We start from the raw sequence: 14,899 nt of genomic DNA, 5'->3' as shown, positions 1-14,899 counted from the left end.
TTTTCAATAACAATAGTATAACATGCAAGTTGCAAATGTAGAGCTTTTTAGTTGATTCCAACCGAAGAGAGAAGGAAAAGGGTAAGATTCTAAACGAATACCAACTCATTTGCTTGCCGAGGAAGATGATCTGCAGCCATTCCATCTTAAACAACGTTTTCAGTCTCGGGAGACAATGACTGAATATTGCTTAACCTGTATATATAGTTCATAAATAATGGGCACAAGTGACTAAAATTTCCAGTTAAAAAGCAAAATTATTCCGCATTATAAAAAGCTACATTGTCGCTTTTATGAAGAAATATAGCTGGCATGAAACGAAAAATGTCCAAACCAGGGAAACAGACTAATTGTACTGGACTTCATTGTGAAATTTTAAGCCGGTGAATAACAAAACACGATCCTCTCTCATTTAAACAAAAAAATGAAAAATAAAACAAAATAGTCAAACACAACACAATCTTCTAGAAAAAAAAACTAAAATTTATCCATGAGGCAGAACAGAGAGTAAAAAATTAGAACCTCCCAACTGCAAAATTTTAAGCGCTTCTCAACAATTAACCTCGCATGTGATTTACAGCTTGTCCTCGAACTCAGAGAGTGGGGTCATTTGCTCCTTCAACCCCTTCCTCTTGCGGATATCTGCGACTAGCTGAGCAGCCTGAGAACCAGATTCTAATGGATCCGACGACATCATGTCCCAATGGTCAAAAACACACTGTGGGAATGCCTGTCCGGAAGTTGCAGCCCTCAGCGTGCTCGAGAACCCAAAGGACTCAATAACAGGGAGATATGCCTTGATGTTGTAAAGAGGGGTTCCGGGCCTCTGCATCTCCTCAAAGACATGTCCACGCTTCTGGTTAAGAACACTGTAGATACCACCAAGAGCTTGCTCCGGAGCCTGAATCTCCACCAGGTACACTGGCTCAAGAAGCCTTGGTTTCGCAGTCAACTGAGAAGCATATATTACCCTCCTAGCAGTTGGAATGACTTGACCACCTCCTCTGTGGATGGCATCAGCGTGAAGGACCACATCACATACTTCAAAACAGATGCCTCTCATGTTTTCTTCAGCCAGTGCACCTTCTTTTGACGCCCATTGGAAACCAGCGACCACAGAATCCTTGATTTCATTCAGGTATTGTACTCCCTTACACATATCAACCACCATATTGGGTCCAAGAGTCTCAGGACCAAAACACCAGATCTTCTTAGCAAGATCTTTGTCCCAACCAAATTCCTCCGATAAAATTTTAGAACGTACTTTAGGATCATCTCGTGGGCCAATGCGGCCATCATCAATAGCCTCTGCCAGTCCATCTTCCAAAGGGCGTGCTTCCATGTACAGACGATTGTGTTTGTTGGGGGATTTACTCATCACTGTGCGGCATGACCTCTCAAGGACAGTTTCACGGAAGGAGACGACAGGATCAGATTTTATGATCTCAGCTCCACCCATAAAGTCGTCTTGCAAATCCTTGAGACAGATCTCCAGGTGAAGTTCTCCAGCACCGGCAACAATGTGCTCACCAGATTCCTCCATGGTACACACGACCATAGGGTCTGATTTTGCCAGACGTTTAAGGCCTTCCACTAGCTTGGGAAGATCAGATGCCACCTTGCACTGAACAGCCACACGAACAACAGGCGATACAGAAAATTTCATGGCTCGAATTGGATGAGCATCAACTTCCTTCTCGTTTGTCAGTGTGGCATTCTTGGTGATAAATTGGTCCAACCCAACCATGGCAACTGTATTACCACAAGGCACATCCTCCACCGTTTCTTGCTTCTTTCCCATCCAAATGACAGTTCTCTGGACACTCTTCACGTACAGGTCTTTCTTTTCTCCAGGAACGTAGTTTGGACCCATGATTCTAACTTTCAAACCAGTTGAAACTTTCCCAGAGAAGACTCGACCAAAGGCAAAGAATCTACCCTTGTCTGATGCAGGAATCATTTTTGAGACGTAAAGCATAAGAGGTCCCTCTGGGTCACAATTTCTAATGGCACTAGCATATGCGTCATCTAGTGGACCCTCGTACAAATTCTCGACACGATACTTTTGGGCCTTTGCAGGGGAAGGAAGATGAAAGATCATCATTTCCAAGAGGGCGGTGCTAGCTGGAAGCCATGTTTGCATCACACGCTTCATCAGTGCTTTACCCATCAACTCCTTTTCATCAGACTTCATGACAACTCCAAGCTTCTGCAACATTGGCCATAGCTTATCCTTCTGGTCATTCATGCAAGTTGCAATTATCTGCTTGATAGGTTCGTAGCAGAACTGGACAAATCCACGTTTGCATGTTCCAGAGCCAGTGTTCTTGCTGGTCCATTTCTTGGTTGCAGGATCGAAGAAACTCTCACCCCAAAGTCTCTCCATCATCTTTGCCTCGTCTACTCCAAACTTGGAGGCATACATCTTTGCAAAGTTAGTCAGGGTAAATGCCCACCCGTGCAAACCAGCAGAGAAAGCAACTGTTCCTTTCTCCGGGTACACTTGCACGTCGCCAAGAAGGGGATCCTCGTATGTGGCCATAATCACATTAGCATTCTCTATAACCCTCTGGAACGTTTGGTAAGCCTCTTCTCCATCCACTTGAAGTTCAAGGAAGCACCTATCCATCTTGTTAACAGTCAAGACGGGTCTAATCCTCTCTCCCAAAGCCTGACGGAGCACAGTCTCTGTTTGCACACAAACACCTTCTATGCAATCCACCACAACAAGGGCACCATCAGTAATACGTAGAGCTGCTGTAACCTCAGATGAGAAGTCGACATGTCCAGGTGAATCAATAAGATTGATAAGATACTCGTTTCCCTGTCTCTCTCCCTTGTAACTTTTCAATGATTCGTCAGACATCTCATAATAGAGGGAGATTCCAGTAGATTTAATGGTGATACCACGCTCTGCCTCATCTTGGCGAGTGTCTGTCATCCGCACATCACCAGCAACTTCTTGTGCAATGATACCCGCAGCAGCCACAAGAGAATCTGTAAGTGTTGACTTCCCTGGAAAAAGGAAAAAATGGAGATGAAGTACGGTAAGAATAATACAAATGACAATTAATAATATGTTAGTAATTGTATTAAAATCCTCATTTTGCCGCCATTACCTTTCCTTCCAATCAATAGGAAGACTATACAAGACAATGCAATTAATTTTGAGAAAAGAGAAAGAGACAACTTAAACTTATAAATAAGTATCTTACCATGATCGACATGAGCAATAACAGACATATTACGAATGTTGTGCTTATAGTCCATAATCCGACGAAGCTCTTCAGCTGTAAACTTCACCTGAACACAGAAATTTTTAAACACATTGTCATAACAAAAATTATGAAAGTGAAAAAGTACTTTGCAAATCACTCGATTAACAGCATCATAAAGAGAGTATACTGACCATCTTGACAGGCTTCAAACTTCACAATGTCCGAGAATAAGACAAAATTAACTGCCAGAAAGGAAAAAAAACATACATATTACTGTTATAATAATAACAACAATGCACAGAACGGCAAAACAAAAAATTTAAAAATTTTCAACATAACATCAATGGATCAAATCTTAATCATACTTTCACGAGATTACTTTAATTAATATGTCTTTAAATTATTCAATCCATCTAAAACAATCGACTAAGGAATAGATCTTGTCAGCATTCATCGAATATAAATGACCAAGAAAACAGATATTGAAAGCACCAAACCTACAGGAAAGCGCGCGCGCGCGGGCGAACAATACACACAATTGGAAGCAAACACGGCAGAGAGAACGCTTACAAGATGAGAAGCAATGGAAGAAAAAGGTGGGATACGAGTTAGAAATGAAGAACCTGAGAGAGAATGGAGGGAGACACTGTCGTGAAGCCTCCACAAATGAGCAGCATAGGCACCGAAACAACGTGCGGGAGGGGAGGAATATGCGGTATCGATGAGGCCGAGGCGTCTCCTTTTGCGCCACCTAGGGTTTGCAATTGGGCTGGGCCAAGTCAAGGGAAATTGGGATTTTTGACCATTTCGATACCGGTTCGAAATGGACCAGGATGAGTCCCAAGATGGATTCCAGAAAGTCCATCCTTCTGGAATGGACTTTCAGGGTTTCATCCCGGTCCTAAATCCACAGGGCTTAAAGCCGAGATGGAACACTGAAAGTCAAAAATTAAAACAAAACAATGGAAGCAACAATAAATCAAACTTCATAATAACCTTGGCTACTTCAGATAGAGTCGAAGGTTGAAATCATTCACACTCACACAAAGAACGAAGAAAAAAAAGGTAGAAAATCATTCACAATAAGATCGCGAGTTCGAAAGAAAAATTACCTCAATTAGGGAAGGGGGAAAGCTCTGATAGAGACGAAGTGAGGGAGACGAAGAAGAAACGACGGAGATGAACTTTCTGGTTGTGAGGGAGAGACCGGGATGAAGATTGGGATGGACAACGAGATCGTGAATGAGGGAGGGGAAGGACCGAGACAGGGAAGGAAAGGAGGGGAGGGCTGGGTTTGATTTCTTTTTTTAAATTGAGGGTAACTTAGTATTTTACAAAGCAAAATAAGGGGAGGGGTCAGAAATCTGAGGTGGAGGGGTCATAAATAGGTAAAAATCAAAAGAGGGTCAAAAGTCCAAAGTGGTTATTGAAAGGGGTCAAAAATCCCAATTTCCCCCAAGTCAATGGACTGAAAATTGTAAAACTAACCTCCTTTAGATGTTTTGCAGATGTGACATGTTTGTCCTACTTTTTGTAATTATTTGCAAAATGGTGCTCTAACTTGATTTCATCAATTCGTTTCTTACAACAAGTGGGGTTGAGAGTATTCGAACTCATAACTTCTTGATCAGACACAAGTATCAATTATCACTAAGTTAAGCTCATGTTGGCTCGTTTAGATATATTTGTGCTACTTTTCGTAATTATTTGCAAAATGGTGCTCTAACTTGGTTTCATCGACTCGTTTCCTTACGACAAGTGGGGTTGAGAGTATTCGAACTTATGACTTCTTGATTAGACACACGTATCAATTATCACTGAGCTAAGCACAGGAACAAAATTAAAATTGGTTTGTTTCTTACTTACAAATAGACTAGTAATTTTTGTGATATGATTTTTCTATAAAATTACACATTTGTCTCTAATGGTAGATCTTGGTCTACTCGGCATTCTCATCTTGTAATTGAGATTAGAAATAAGAACATTTTAAACAGAAAATTCATGGTTAAAGTTTTTCTTCTAACTTTTGGGGAAAAAATGTAAAAATTTACCCTGAATTATATTCGAGCCGTGGGATAAGATAGGCTGTATTTAAAAAATGCTATAAATCATTTTGATGGAGAGTATTAGTTAAGTTTTTTTTTTCTTCCTTTTTTTTAGTACTCACAAGCTTTTGTGTAACTTGAGGTGAGATAGCTTATGATATAACACTAACTAGACATGTCCAGCGTTTTAAATGTTGATGTCAATAAAAATGTCTGACGCATCAACGAATGTTTAATACCATGGACATGACTCAAAGTAAAAAATCGTTTTAAAAGTATCTCTTTATATGTAAAATAACTAATAAAAATAATTTTGTTTCCATTTATTAAATTACATATAAAATTTTTAGAATCGCTCCCACACTATTTGGATGGTACACCATATGAAATTATTACCATTAAACTCTGCTACCAATAAAATTATAACTATAGATTTTAATTGTAATATTTAATGTTTAAAGTACCAGAGAAATTTCTCAATTTGGAAGTAGTATTAAGTTTTAACCCCTATAAGAGTAGTTTTATAATTTTCACTGTTTTCTTCTAATGGTTGATGTACTTCCTTCATTTAGATCATAATTTAGAGTCTCCATCTCGCAACTGATGATTAACGATAAGATTTTTCCCCTGTAATGGCATAGTTTTATACAAGTAAGAAGATGAGATGTGACGAAGATAAAAGACAAAAATCTCTTACGGAAAAAAAAAACATTTTGCAACAAAAATGATACTACTCACATCAATCAATCTCAATACATCTCAATTAGTGATGCTTGATTTAATAACTTTATTAAGAAATCCAAGTACTTGAACTAAAAGGCATACAAACTACCTAGTTTAGGTCATCATAGATACTAAAGCATGTCACTTCACACACGATACTATCACCATCTCTTTTTGTAGGTTAGATGTAGGTATTTTTCGTAGCATTATTATAAAAATAAATGAATCGAGCATTGCTCAATGGGTAAGTCACCTATTACCACTTGAGAGGTCGATGGTTATCTATCAATGCAAATAGGAGCGGTATTATTATGTCACTGGTGTCGGATTGAAATAACGGTAATAAAGGAGTTTCTACTAAACAACAACGTTCTAGTGACAAGGATGGTCCAAATGCAACAAGGAAGCAGACAGAAAAGAAAGAAACCAGTTAAGGCAGTCTAAAACTCTCTCATTCAACCAAGGAAAACAGAACAAGACAAAAAAAAAAAGCTCTATTTCCAAGGCACAACAAGGGAAAGATATACACAACATGCCTAAATCACTTTGTTCAGTAACAACATCACAAACATGTATGGAAGAAAGAGAAGGAGAAGGTTGAGGATTATAAACGATTACTAACTCATTTGCTTTCCGAGGTAGATCTGCTGCCTGGATTAGTCTTTTCCCTTTTAAATAAGGCTCTCAGGTTCACGAAACAATATCTGAATGGATTCACCTGTATACAATTAATGCGTTAAAAATGGCTATAGTTACTTTTTCAATCTTCAGTTGCGATGAGAAGCAAAATGATTGTTAATATCATTCATTGATTAACACACACAGAGAAAGCTTGTGCACCTTCACGTTGCTTGATTGAACAAGTTGATTGTTAATATCGTCCAACCTCCTAATTATTTGCCGAAATGTGGGTCTTTTACTTGGCTTCTCATCCCAACATTCCTGGATTAGCCTGTAGACAAGAAAGTGTGGTAATTTAGATCAACTTCCTATACAACTATTGAAAGAAGTTTAGCATATTTTACCATGAGCTAACCAAAATAGAAAAGTATTCCAACTACAAAATGATAAATGAAAGAAAATATGACTGCCAATATTTAGTAGGCAAGCATGCAATATATAAAATGGAAAAGTAAATAAATGTATATTAAAAAAGGAACTTTACTCCTTTATTCCAGGTTCATAACGATTTGGGGGATCCTTAAATGGTGGGCGTTCATTAGCTATATAAGCTTTTGGTACTTCATTTTCTGGCTTTGTTGGAAAAGGTGGATGGCCTTCTATCATCTACATTGACACCATAAAATATTATGTAAAATATACATTTAGTAACTAAAAACTCAAAATCATTTGAAGAAGATGCAGTTCCACGTTAAATTAAATGAGCAACCCAATTGCTTAAGCACAATGGAATACTCCCTTCTTATTACTTAACAGAATCTGTAGACACATTCAGAGAAAAGTCAATTGATTTAAATCAGGAAAACTTACTAAAATCTCAATTTATTGATAGGAAATCTCCCAATACAACCTAAGCATGGCTTGATATGAGTACGTCTTTTACTTTCTGAATATTGACACTTTGAAGCATTTTAGTAGGCATAACCAAACCCGTATGATTTACAAATGTTAGGAGGGGACAATTATGTGGTTCTCACTGGCCGAAGGCTGTCATGACAGCTGGAGGCTTTCTGATAGTTATTCTATAGTACGCATGGAAAAAAGAGAAAGGGTGGGGGGAGGACAATCAAAGAAACAAAACAGGTCAGAACTTGAAGTTCCCGAACCAGGGATCAGAACTTGTTGAAGAAGTCATGGATATGAATGTTGATTTCACGTGGCCTTTTATGGTTGATAAGATGGGAAGTGTCTTCCATTACAATTACTTTCTACAAACATGGCATGTCCCTCGGAGGGTTCAGCTGGGTGGATTTTTTCTGTTATGGCCGTTAGGTGGGTGACCCATGGATGTCTTAGCAAAGATTCTTTTCAAGGAGGATAAAGAAGACTTAAGATGTAACCTATAGAGTACCTAGATCCCACATGTCTGTTGATTCGGATCTTGTAATTTATAATACTCCATTGTTAATAGTACCTTTTCTGGAATGGGCAAATGGAGTCTTTCCTTTTGCTTATTGAGTATGTCTAATGAGAGTCATAATAGATGCCTTTAAAGAGATGAGCCCAAATTCATTAGGCTTCAAATATGCACTTTCAATTTTGGTTGATATATGGGAATAAATTGGGCTCTCCCTAATTCATCAACAGTATGCCTTTTGGGAGAATAAGTTTATCTTTCCTGCCTTAATTGATACTGGAGATTCATGTTCAAGTTCCTTGGGTGCACACACGAGGGAGATTTTTCCAAGGAGAGGAGAATGATGCAGGGCATGGTTCGAACATAGGGGTAGACCTACAGGAACTAGTTGGGTGAACCAATTTGGGTTCATAAGCTCAACATGAGCATAGCTCAACGATTAAGGCATCTTGCTCATTCTCTAGAAGTCTGAGGTTCAATCTTCATCCCTACATTTGTTGTACTCAACAAAAAAAAAAGTGTTTATAAGGAATGCCTCGAAAGAAATGGAGCCGACACAGTAGGCTTGGATAGTGCACTTTCGAGCTTGGTTTTGAATCTAGAAGAATAAATTCAACTCTCTTCTATCAGTTAGAATTTTGAAATAATATGGTTCATGTGTCCTTAATTAAAAGATCACAAACCTTTATCTATATCAAATTATGAATACTAATTATTTGGCCCAATAGAAAGCAAGGATAGACTATAAATTGAGCTTGGGTAATCCTTCAATCAATTAGAAATTATAAACTCGCATGAGAATTAACTTCAGAAGAAATACGATTTAACAATGAGACATGCATACAATATTAATACCCATATCCATTGCCTTGCAGCACTTGCAATTATTTTCTTCTGTGAGCATTGAAGCCATTAGTAAATTCTCATGAACAATACCCTCGAGTAAAAATAATACATTATCACTTATAGATCCAAATTAATTCAGATGTGGATAATTTACAATGCATGACAATATGCACGAGTACCAAAAGAAAATGTCACAGCCAAGAAAAACATGAACTAGACCACAAGTTGTACACTGGCACACATAAGAGACTGATCGTGAGAGAGATTTCACCTCTTGCAAGATCAAAGCAAATGAAAATACATCCACTCTCGTATCATATTCTTCATTTTTGTAAACCTCCGGTGCCACATATCGGCCTGTACAAGAGAAACCAGCAACTTCCATAAAAGGGTACGAATAAAAAATATATATATGAGCATATACATAAGAACTGAATATTGTCATAATACATGACAAGACCTGCATAAAGGATCTTCATTCTATTTTTTACCAATGTTCAAGGATTGTTCAAATTTAGGCTTAGACCAGAATTAAACATGACCCTCTAAGAAACTAGACACTTGTAATACAAAGCAAAACTGGCAGGTAGATCCAAAGTGGTTGCCTTACAAGAAAGGCCACAATCAGAGCAATACATATGTATATGTTATACAATTCGACACAGCTCCCTCTGATAACACATCTAGAGAAAAATAACACTAATTTTAGTCAAAGCATAAACATACATGAAGTGTCGTGACATGTCACAGGTCTGTCTTCTTTGACCCCTTTTGAAACTTTTAGAAGTTTGCTTACTCCAAAGTCTGCAACTTTCAGGTGCCCAGAATCATCCCGCAGTATGTTTCTGTTGTCTTACTCATAAACAAATAAGCAACCTTCAAAGTTAAAATTGTTCAACAATTGACAACTTACATCTCATGCCATATTATGTTGCAGCTGATAACTTACAACTCATGCAAACATAAGTCTAACTCTTTAAGTACACCAATGGAAGGTTTTTTTTTTTAATAAGAAAACAATTCATTGAGGCAAAAGAACAAAAGAACAGCCTAAAGACAGGGACGAGGATAAGCACTTTAATCTATTGATTGAAGTTATTATAGTTCTATAGTCTAACCTACCGCCTTCAAGAGTTTAAATTTTTCAGTCCATCTAGATTGTCAGTATATGGTTCACCATCTTCGAACAGATGGTTACATATTACCATACCAAAGTCTATATGGTAGTTACAAATTATCCAGACAATCACAAATTATCCAGACAATCATAGAGGTTAGTATGATTATTAGATATCAAAGGAAATAGTTACATGTATTCTTATAGTGCTTGTTTCAGAAGATACTCATACTCTTTCTCCTCTAACATGTTTTATTCACTATCTTCAAGAAGCTAATAACTAAAGGAATTTGGGCATTTTAATTTCAATCTACATTCTGTGGCTTTTGATGTCCATGGGTTAGCTAAACCATACATCGGCACTTGACATGATCTACTCTAAACATTTCCAATCTACTTTATCCTTTAATTATTTCTTAGACTAAGACAAAATGGTAATGAGAAGAGATAAAAACATACGAAGGTTCAAGATCACGATGGACTATTGCTTCAGGTTTATGCTCATGCAAATAATTCATTCCCCTGAAAATATATTAGAATAATGTTAATAGGATTATAACAGATTAGAACAAACCACCACAACTGAATTGACCATATATACCATATCAACGACACGATTCAGTAAGAGGAATAGTAAGAACTTAAAGCAAATCCGTATTGATCAACTTTTATAAACAGCCAGTTTGGTGGAAAAAAACTAAACTACGGTCAATAAACATTTTGCAGTTATATCCAATTCATCAAACTACAGAAATTCGTCCAACATTATGCAGCATTAGAGCTGATTAAAAATGGAATCTTAGAATCAAAATGCAAGCTTGATTATGGGGTGCAAATTTTTCTTATATATTCATAAGTGAGCATGCAAGCTTGCACACATCTCAACTAATCTTAAATTTGATTGTCGAGAACTCTTAAGATATTAAATTATAGGTTGGTGGTTACTAAGGTTTGAACACATTCTCTCTAGCCTATTGGGTGCAAATCTTAATGTGCATGTTCTATCACTTGTGCTTTTTCCATTAATCATGGGCACTTCTAGTTCTGCTTTGGTTGAGATGATATACAAATTAAAACCAAACTTATTTGACTGTTTCTAATCAAAGAATGATCTCCTCCTAAACCCCAAGTAAGTATGATGTTGGATGCTTCTCGTCATTTGCATGACTAAGCCATCTTGAGCGGCAATCAAGATACTCCAATTTCAGAACTATGTAAAGACGCCTTCTTTCACCTTAAATGCAAGGATCAATATGCTCTTCAATGTGACTGGTACGAAATAGAACTAATGCATCGATGCATACTCCTTCACAATTTTTTTTTACTCTAATAATTGATAAATTATCAATTTTACAGAACAAAAACCTTTCAAACAAACTGAATGAACATAAAACTGAATTGACCTAGCAATGTCAAGAGCGAACTTTACAGCTGTTGCTAGCTTCAAGGAACCTTTTTGTTTCATGAATGCATCAAGGTCCCCCTGGAAGGAAAAAAATAAAACTTTTTTCATTAAAAATATTTCATTGATATATGAAATTTACAAGGCATTGCAAAAATGGTTTCTAATTGAGACATAGTATTGAGATAGTAATTATAAGAAAGCCAGGATCCAAGACACCAAGATGAAGAAACGAATACAGTAACTTCCCATAGTTGGTCCAAATTTCTAGAAGTGTCGTCAAAGACTCTTCAAGTTATTACATACTTGCATTAAACATGTAGATGCATGTTTGAATTGAAAAGAAAGATAAAGAATGTAGCCATAACTTCAGCATGGAGATTTTACCTTGTATCCTACCTAAATAGACCATAATATGCATTATTTCTTTCTCCATACCCACTATACCCTGAGGCTAATTTCAAATTTGACATCAACTTCTACAAAATTGAGAGATTTTAGCATATCGAGGGCAAGTGCTTCACTTTAATCTTACAACATGGTATTATAGGGGAATACTGCTGGGCAGATTTTCTAGAAACAATTTGAATGGAAACGTACTGTACTAAACAAAATCATTAGGAAACGCATAAAAAATACATCTAGATCACAACGTTGATGCATTGCAAAATGAAATATGAAATCTTAGAACTTCATGCACAGCTATCCATTTCACCATGTTGATATGTCACTTCATCATTTCAAATGACAATAAGGGAACACGGAGAAAAACTATTGCAAATTTCCAAGAGAATAATATGGTCAAATTTCCTTCATATAATGAAGTTGGAATACGGGACAGACCTGGGGTAAATACTCTGTGACAATCATCATTGGGCTACTTTGTGTTACAGCTCCAAGAAATTGGACAACATTAGGATGGCGTATCTTCTGAAGTAAAGCAAGTTCATCCCTAAATGCTTTCCTGTAAAATTAGAAATTTACTATAAAATAGATATTTCAAAAGATTTAAGTTTCCATATCTAATAGAACAGATGAAAAAGCTGTAGAGGTATCCAAGAGGACTTTCTGATGAAATTCCAATAACCTGAATACTCAGGGACCCCACGATAAATTATGGGGAACTATTGAGTCTACCTCCAACATATGATCAGTCAATGAAAGTACAATAAACATTAGAAAGAAAAATACTGTTTATAAAATGAAACCCACACTTTATCCTCATCAGTGAAAACTTCCTTGCCTAGTGTCTTCACGGCAACTTCAGTTCCACGCCATGACGCAATGCAGAAAGTTCCCTGTGTAATTATATTTAAGATGATGCAGAAGACAAGAAAAGTAGAATCAGTTAACTTCTTGTTTCTGAAAAAAGAAAAAAAAAACCCAAATTTACTAAGTAAATACGCATGAATTTAGATAAATTGGCTATATCCTTCTAGTTTTCTTCAAACTATAATAGGTTTCATTTCACCAACTTAGGGTCATAAGCTATCATAATATTGACATAGTTTTAGTTTAAGATCCAAGCAGGGGAGCTTTCTAATCTTAGCAAGATAAGTTTTTTGTCAGCGTGCTTAGACCAGGAGTGAAAATTTTGACGATAACGTTTTCATCGGATCAAAACGTGGTTGGAGTTCTTTTGTTCTTTCTAAGTGTAGGCTCCTCAAGGATGTTAAGGTAGTACTAAGATTAAACATACAAATTGGCTGAAATTGTTTCAGAACTTCTGTCAAGCATAACATCCCACTTGACAAATTAAACAGATAGCCGATTCATTTAGAGTTTCATCAGTTTTATACTTTTATCTAAACTGTTGAGTTTGTTGTCGTATTAATATACAAAGAAAAGTACATCAGAAAATATAAAATTTATGAAAGAAATTTGACACCATAGCGCGAATGTAAGGAGTAGGCAACAGCTTACTTTTGTAATGTTGACACGTTTAGAAAAATCAAGCTCATTTGGATTGATCTCATACTCAGGAACTTCACGATCATTTTGCACACGCATTGGAGCCACCTAAAATATGCGAGAGGGAATATTCCAGCAACTTGTAAGTACAATGAGAACATAGCAAGGTGAGAAGCACATACAGAAAAACAATTGGACGTAATGTCAATCACAGTTTCTTACCTGTGGCTTTGCACCATGTTTCTGTAAGAGTTTGATCACATCATGATTCTGGTAATGTATGGCATCTGCAAGAGGCTATTAAACACAAAATAAAGAGACTTGTCATGGCTCAAATCTTCACCCCTCTATGCATCGTTTGTAAGAAAAAGAAATACTGTAGGTACTAGACAAATCTTTTAGTCAATGTCCAGCATACCTATCAACTGTTTTCAGATACCTTATTTCAGTTTTCAACTACCTTATTTCCAGCATCTAACCTCTGTGGATATTTAGAGGAACCTTGAACCAAACAGAAACTAAGACACTGCTAACACCCATTTTCCTCATGGGCTCGATAACACAAAAGGTATTACTTCAATTACGAGGCAGAAGTAATAGTACTAATTAAAACAATGAACAACTTTTCCAATGAAGATGGCTAAGTATTGAAAGATAATCATCCAAAATTTTAACTAGTCGTGAACTTCTTCTTCTTTTTTCTTTTTGCGTATGAAAGTCAAGCCAGTTGAACAAACCCGATAAGAAAACCTCAAAATCAGCCATTTAATTCTACTATTACCAGAAACGAAGGATCCAGAAACTCACCGTGCTGCCCCAGCAGTCCTCAACGTCGACCTCCGCACCCCTTCTGAGTAGCAACTCAACAACGTCTGGCCTGCCCTGACAAGCAGCAACATGCAACGAGGTTCGGCCATCGCTGTCGTGAAAATTCACGTCGGTGCCCGAATCCAGTAGCTCCCTAATCCCATCCACGTCGCCGTCATTTGCCAGGTACATGAGCTTAATCCCAGGATCAATCGCGATCGGATCATCGAGCTCCTCGGCAACCACACCTGAGCCTTCACGCGCTGGCCTGAGCGAGGACTGTTTGCCAAGTGTGAAACGAGCTCGCACATGAGCATCCATGGAGGAAGGGGAAAAAAACGAACCACCACCTCCTTAAAAAACGCTACAACAGACAAAATTAATATGCTACATCCCCTCAAGGTCAGTTCTACATTGGAATCGAATTCTTCTTCCCCTTTCTCACGGAACAAAGCTTTATGCGCAAATTTTCGGGATTCTGAAGGATAAGAATAAATAAAATCGAAATGGAGGTATATTTTGCTGGCGATTCTGTTGGGATTTGATGGGACTGTGTCGCTCAGACGGCGACTTCCAGCGATGAACAGAGAAGAACTACGACTCAGTCACGCCGTAGAAAGTAGAAAATTTGCAGTTTTAATCAAGATTTTCGATATCGATAATCTCAATTCCTGTTACTGTCAGGTATCTTCCCTCATCAATATTTCTAATTCACTCTAAATTCTGATTTGATGTTACAACTTACAGATTAGAAATATTAGAAGATTCTTCAAACGCAAAATACCTGCAACT

General features: G+C 37.3%; 2 protein-coding genes across 4 annotated transcripts; both read right to left on the bottom strand.

Annotated features, from left to right (window-relative positions):
- Window positions 1-340: 340 nt before the first annotated feature.
- LOC111018084 (elongation factor 2-like) lies at window positions 341-3,985 on the bottom strand. Of its 3 annotated transcripts, none has more exons than XM_088121222.1 (4): window positions 3,842-3,985; window positions 3,410-3,460; window positions 3,216-3,303; window positions 341-3,015 (listed from the first exon to the last, which is right to left on the bottom strand). In XM_088121222.1, the coding sequence occupies exons 2-4, from the start codon at window positions 3,410-3,412 to the stop codon at window positions 575-577; spliced, it is 2,532 nt and encodes an 843-aa protein (XP_087977348.1). In that variant the 5' UTR covers window positions 3,413-3,460; window positions 3,842-3,985; the 3' UTR covers window positions 341-574. The 3 variants fall into 3 exon arrangements, with proteins under 3 accessions (XP_087977348.1, XP_087977349.1, XP_087977350.1); XM_088121223.1 differs by having other exon boundaries at window positions 3,720-3,847; XM_088121224.1 differs by lacking the exon at window positions 3,842-3,985 and adding an exon at window positions 3,716-3,815.
- A 1,693-nt stretch (window positions 3,986-5,678) lies between these two features.
- LOC111018029 (Integrin-linked protein kinase family) lies at window positions 5,679-14,899 on the bottom strand. Its single transcript, XM_022293959.2, has 13 exons — window positions 14,108-14,899; window positions 13,523-13,597; window positions 13,313-13,408; window positions 12,602-12,687; window positions 12,233-12,353; window positions 11,391-11,470; window positions 10,447-10,509; window positions 9,597-9,715; window positions 9,142-9,227; window positions 7,152-7,273; window positions 6,827-6,938; window positions 6,609-6,704; window positions 5,679-5,890 (listed from the first exon to the last, which is right to left on the bottom strand). Exons 1-12 carry the CDS (start codon window positions 14,426-14,428, stop codon window positions 6,609-6,611), a joined length of 1,377 nt encoding a protein of 458 aa, XP_022149651.1. The 5' UTR covers window positions 14,429-14,899; the 3' UTR covers window positions 5,679-5,890.

Source organism: Momordica charantia (assembly GCF_013281855.1).
Source record: "Momordica charantia cultivar OHB3-1 chromosome 2 unlocalized genomic scaffold, Mcharantia_2.0 BLBB01000002.1, whole genome shotgun sequence".
Taxonomy (NCBI): domain Eukaryota; kingdom Viridiplantae; phylum Streptophyta; class Magnoliopsida; order Cucurbitales; family Cucurbitaceae; genus Momordica; species Momordica charantia.
The sequence above is the reverse complement of the archived record's forward strand: the minus strand, read 5'-3'. Positions and strand labels throughout refer to the sequence as shown.

What these genes read in the sequence shown, in the direction of transcription:
- LOC111018084 (XM_088121222.1), bottom strand. An exon ending in TATTGCTCATGTCGATCATG is followed by an intron (nt 3,016 to 3,215) that starts GTAAGATACTTA and finishes TCCTTTTTCCAG; the next exon opens with GGAAGTCAACACTTACAGAT.
- LOC111018029 (XM_022293959.2), bottom strand. Translation starts at nt 14,428, where the DNA reads ATGGATGCTCATGTGCGAGCTCGTTTCACACTTGGCAAACAGTCCTCG. An exon ending in AGGACTGCTGGGGCAGCACG is followed by an intron (nt 13,598 to 14,107) that starts GTGAGTTTCTGG and finishes TGTGTTTAATAG; the next exon opens with CCTCTTGCAGATGCCATACA. An exon ending in TATGAACCTGGAATAAAGGA is followed by an intron (nt 6,939 to 7,151) that starts GTAAAGTTCCTT and finishes TCTTGTCTACAG; the next exon opens with GCTAATCCAGGAATGTTGGG.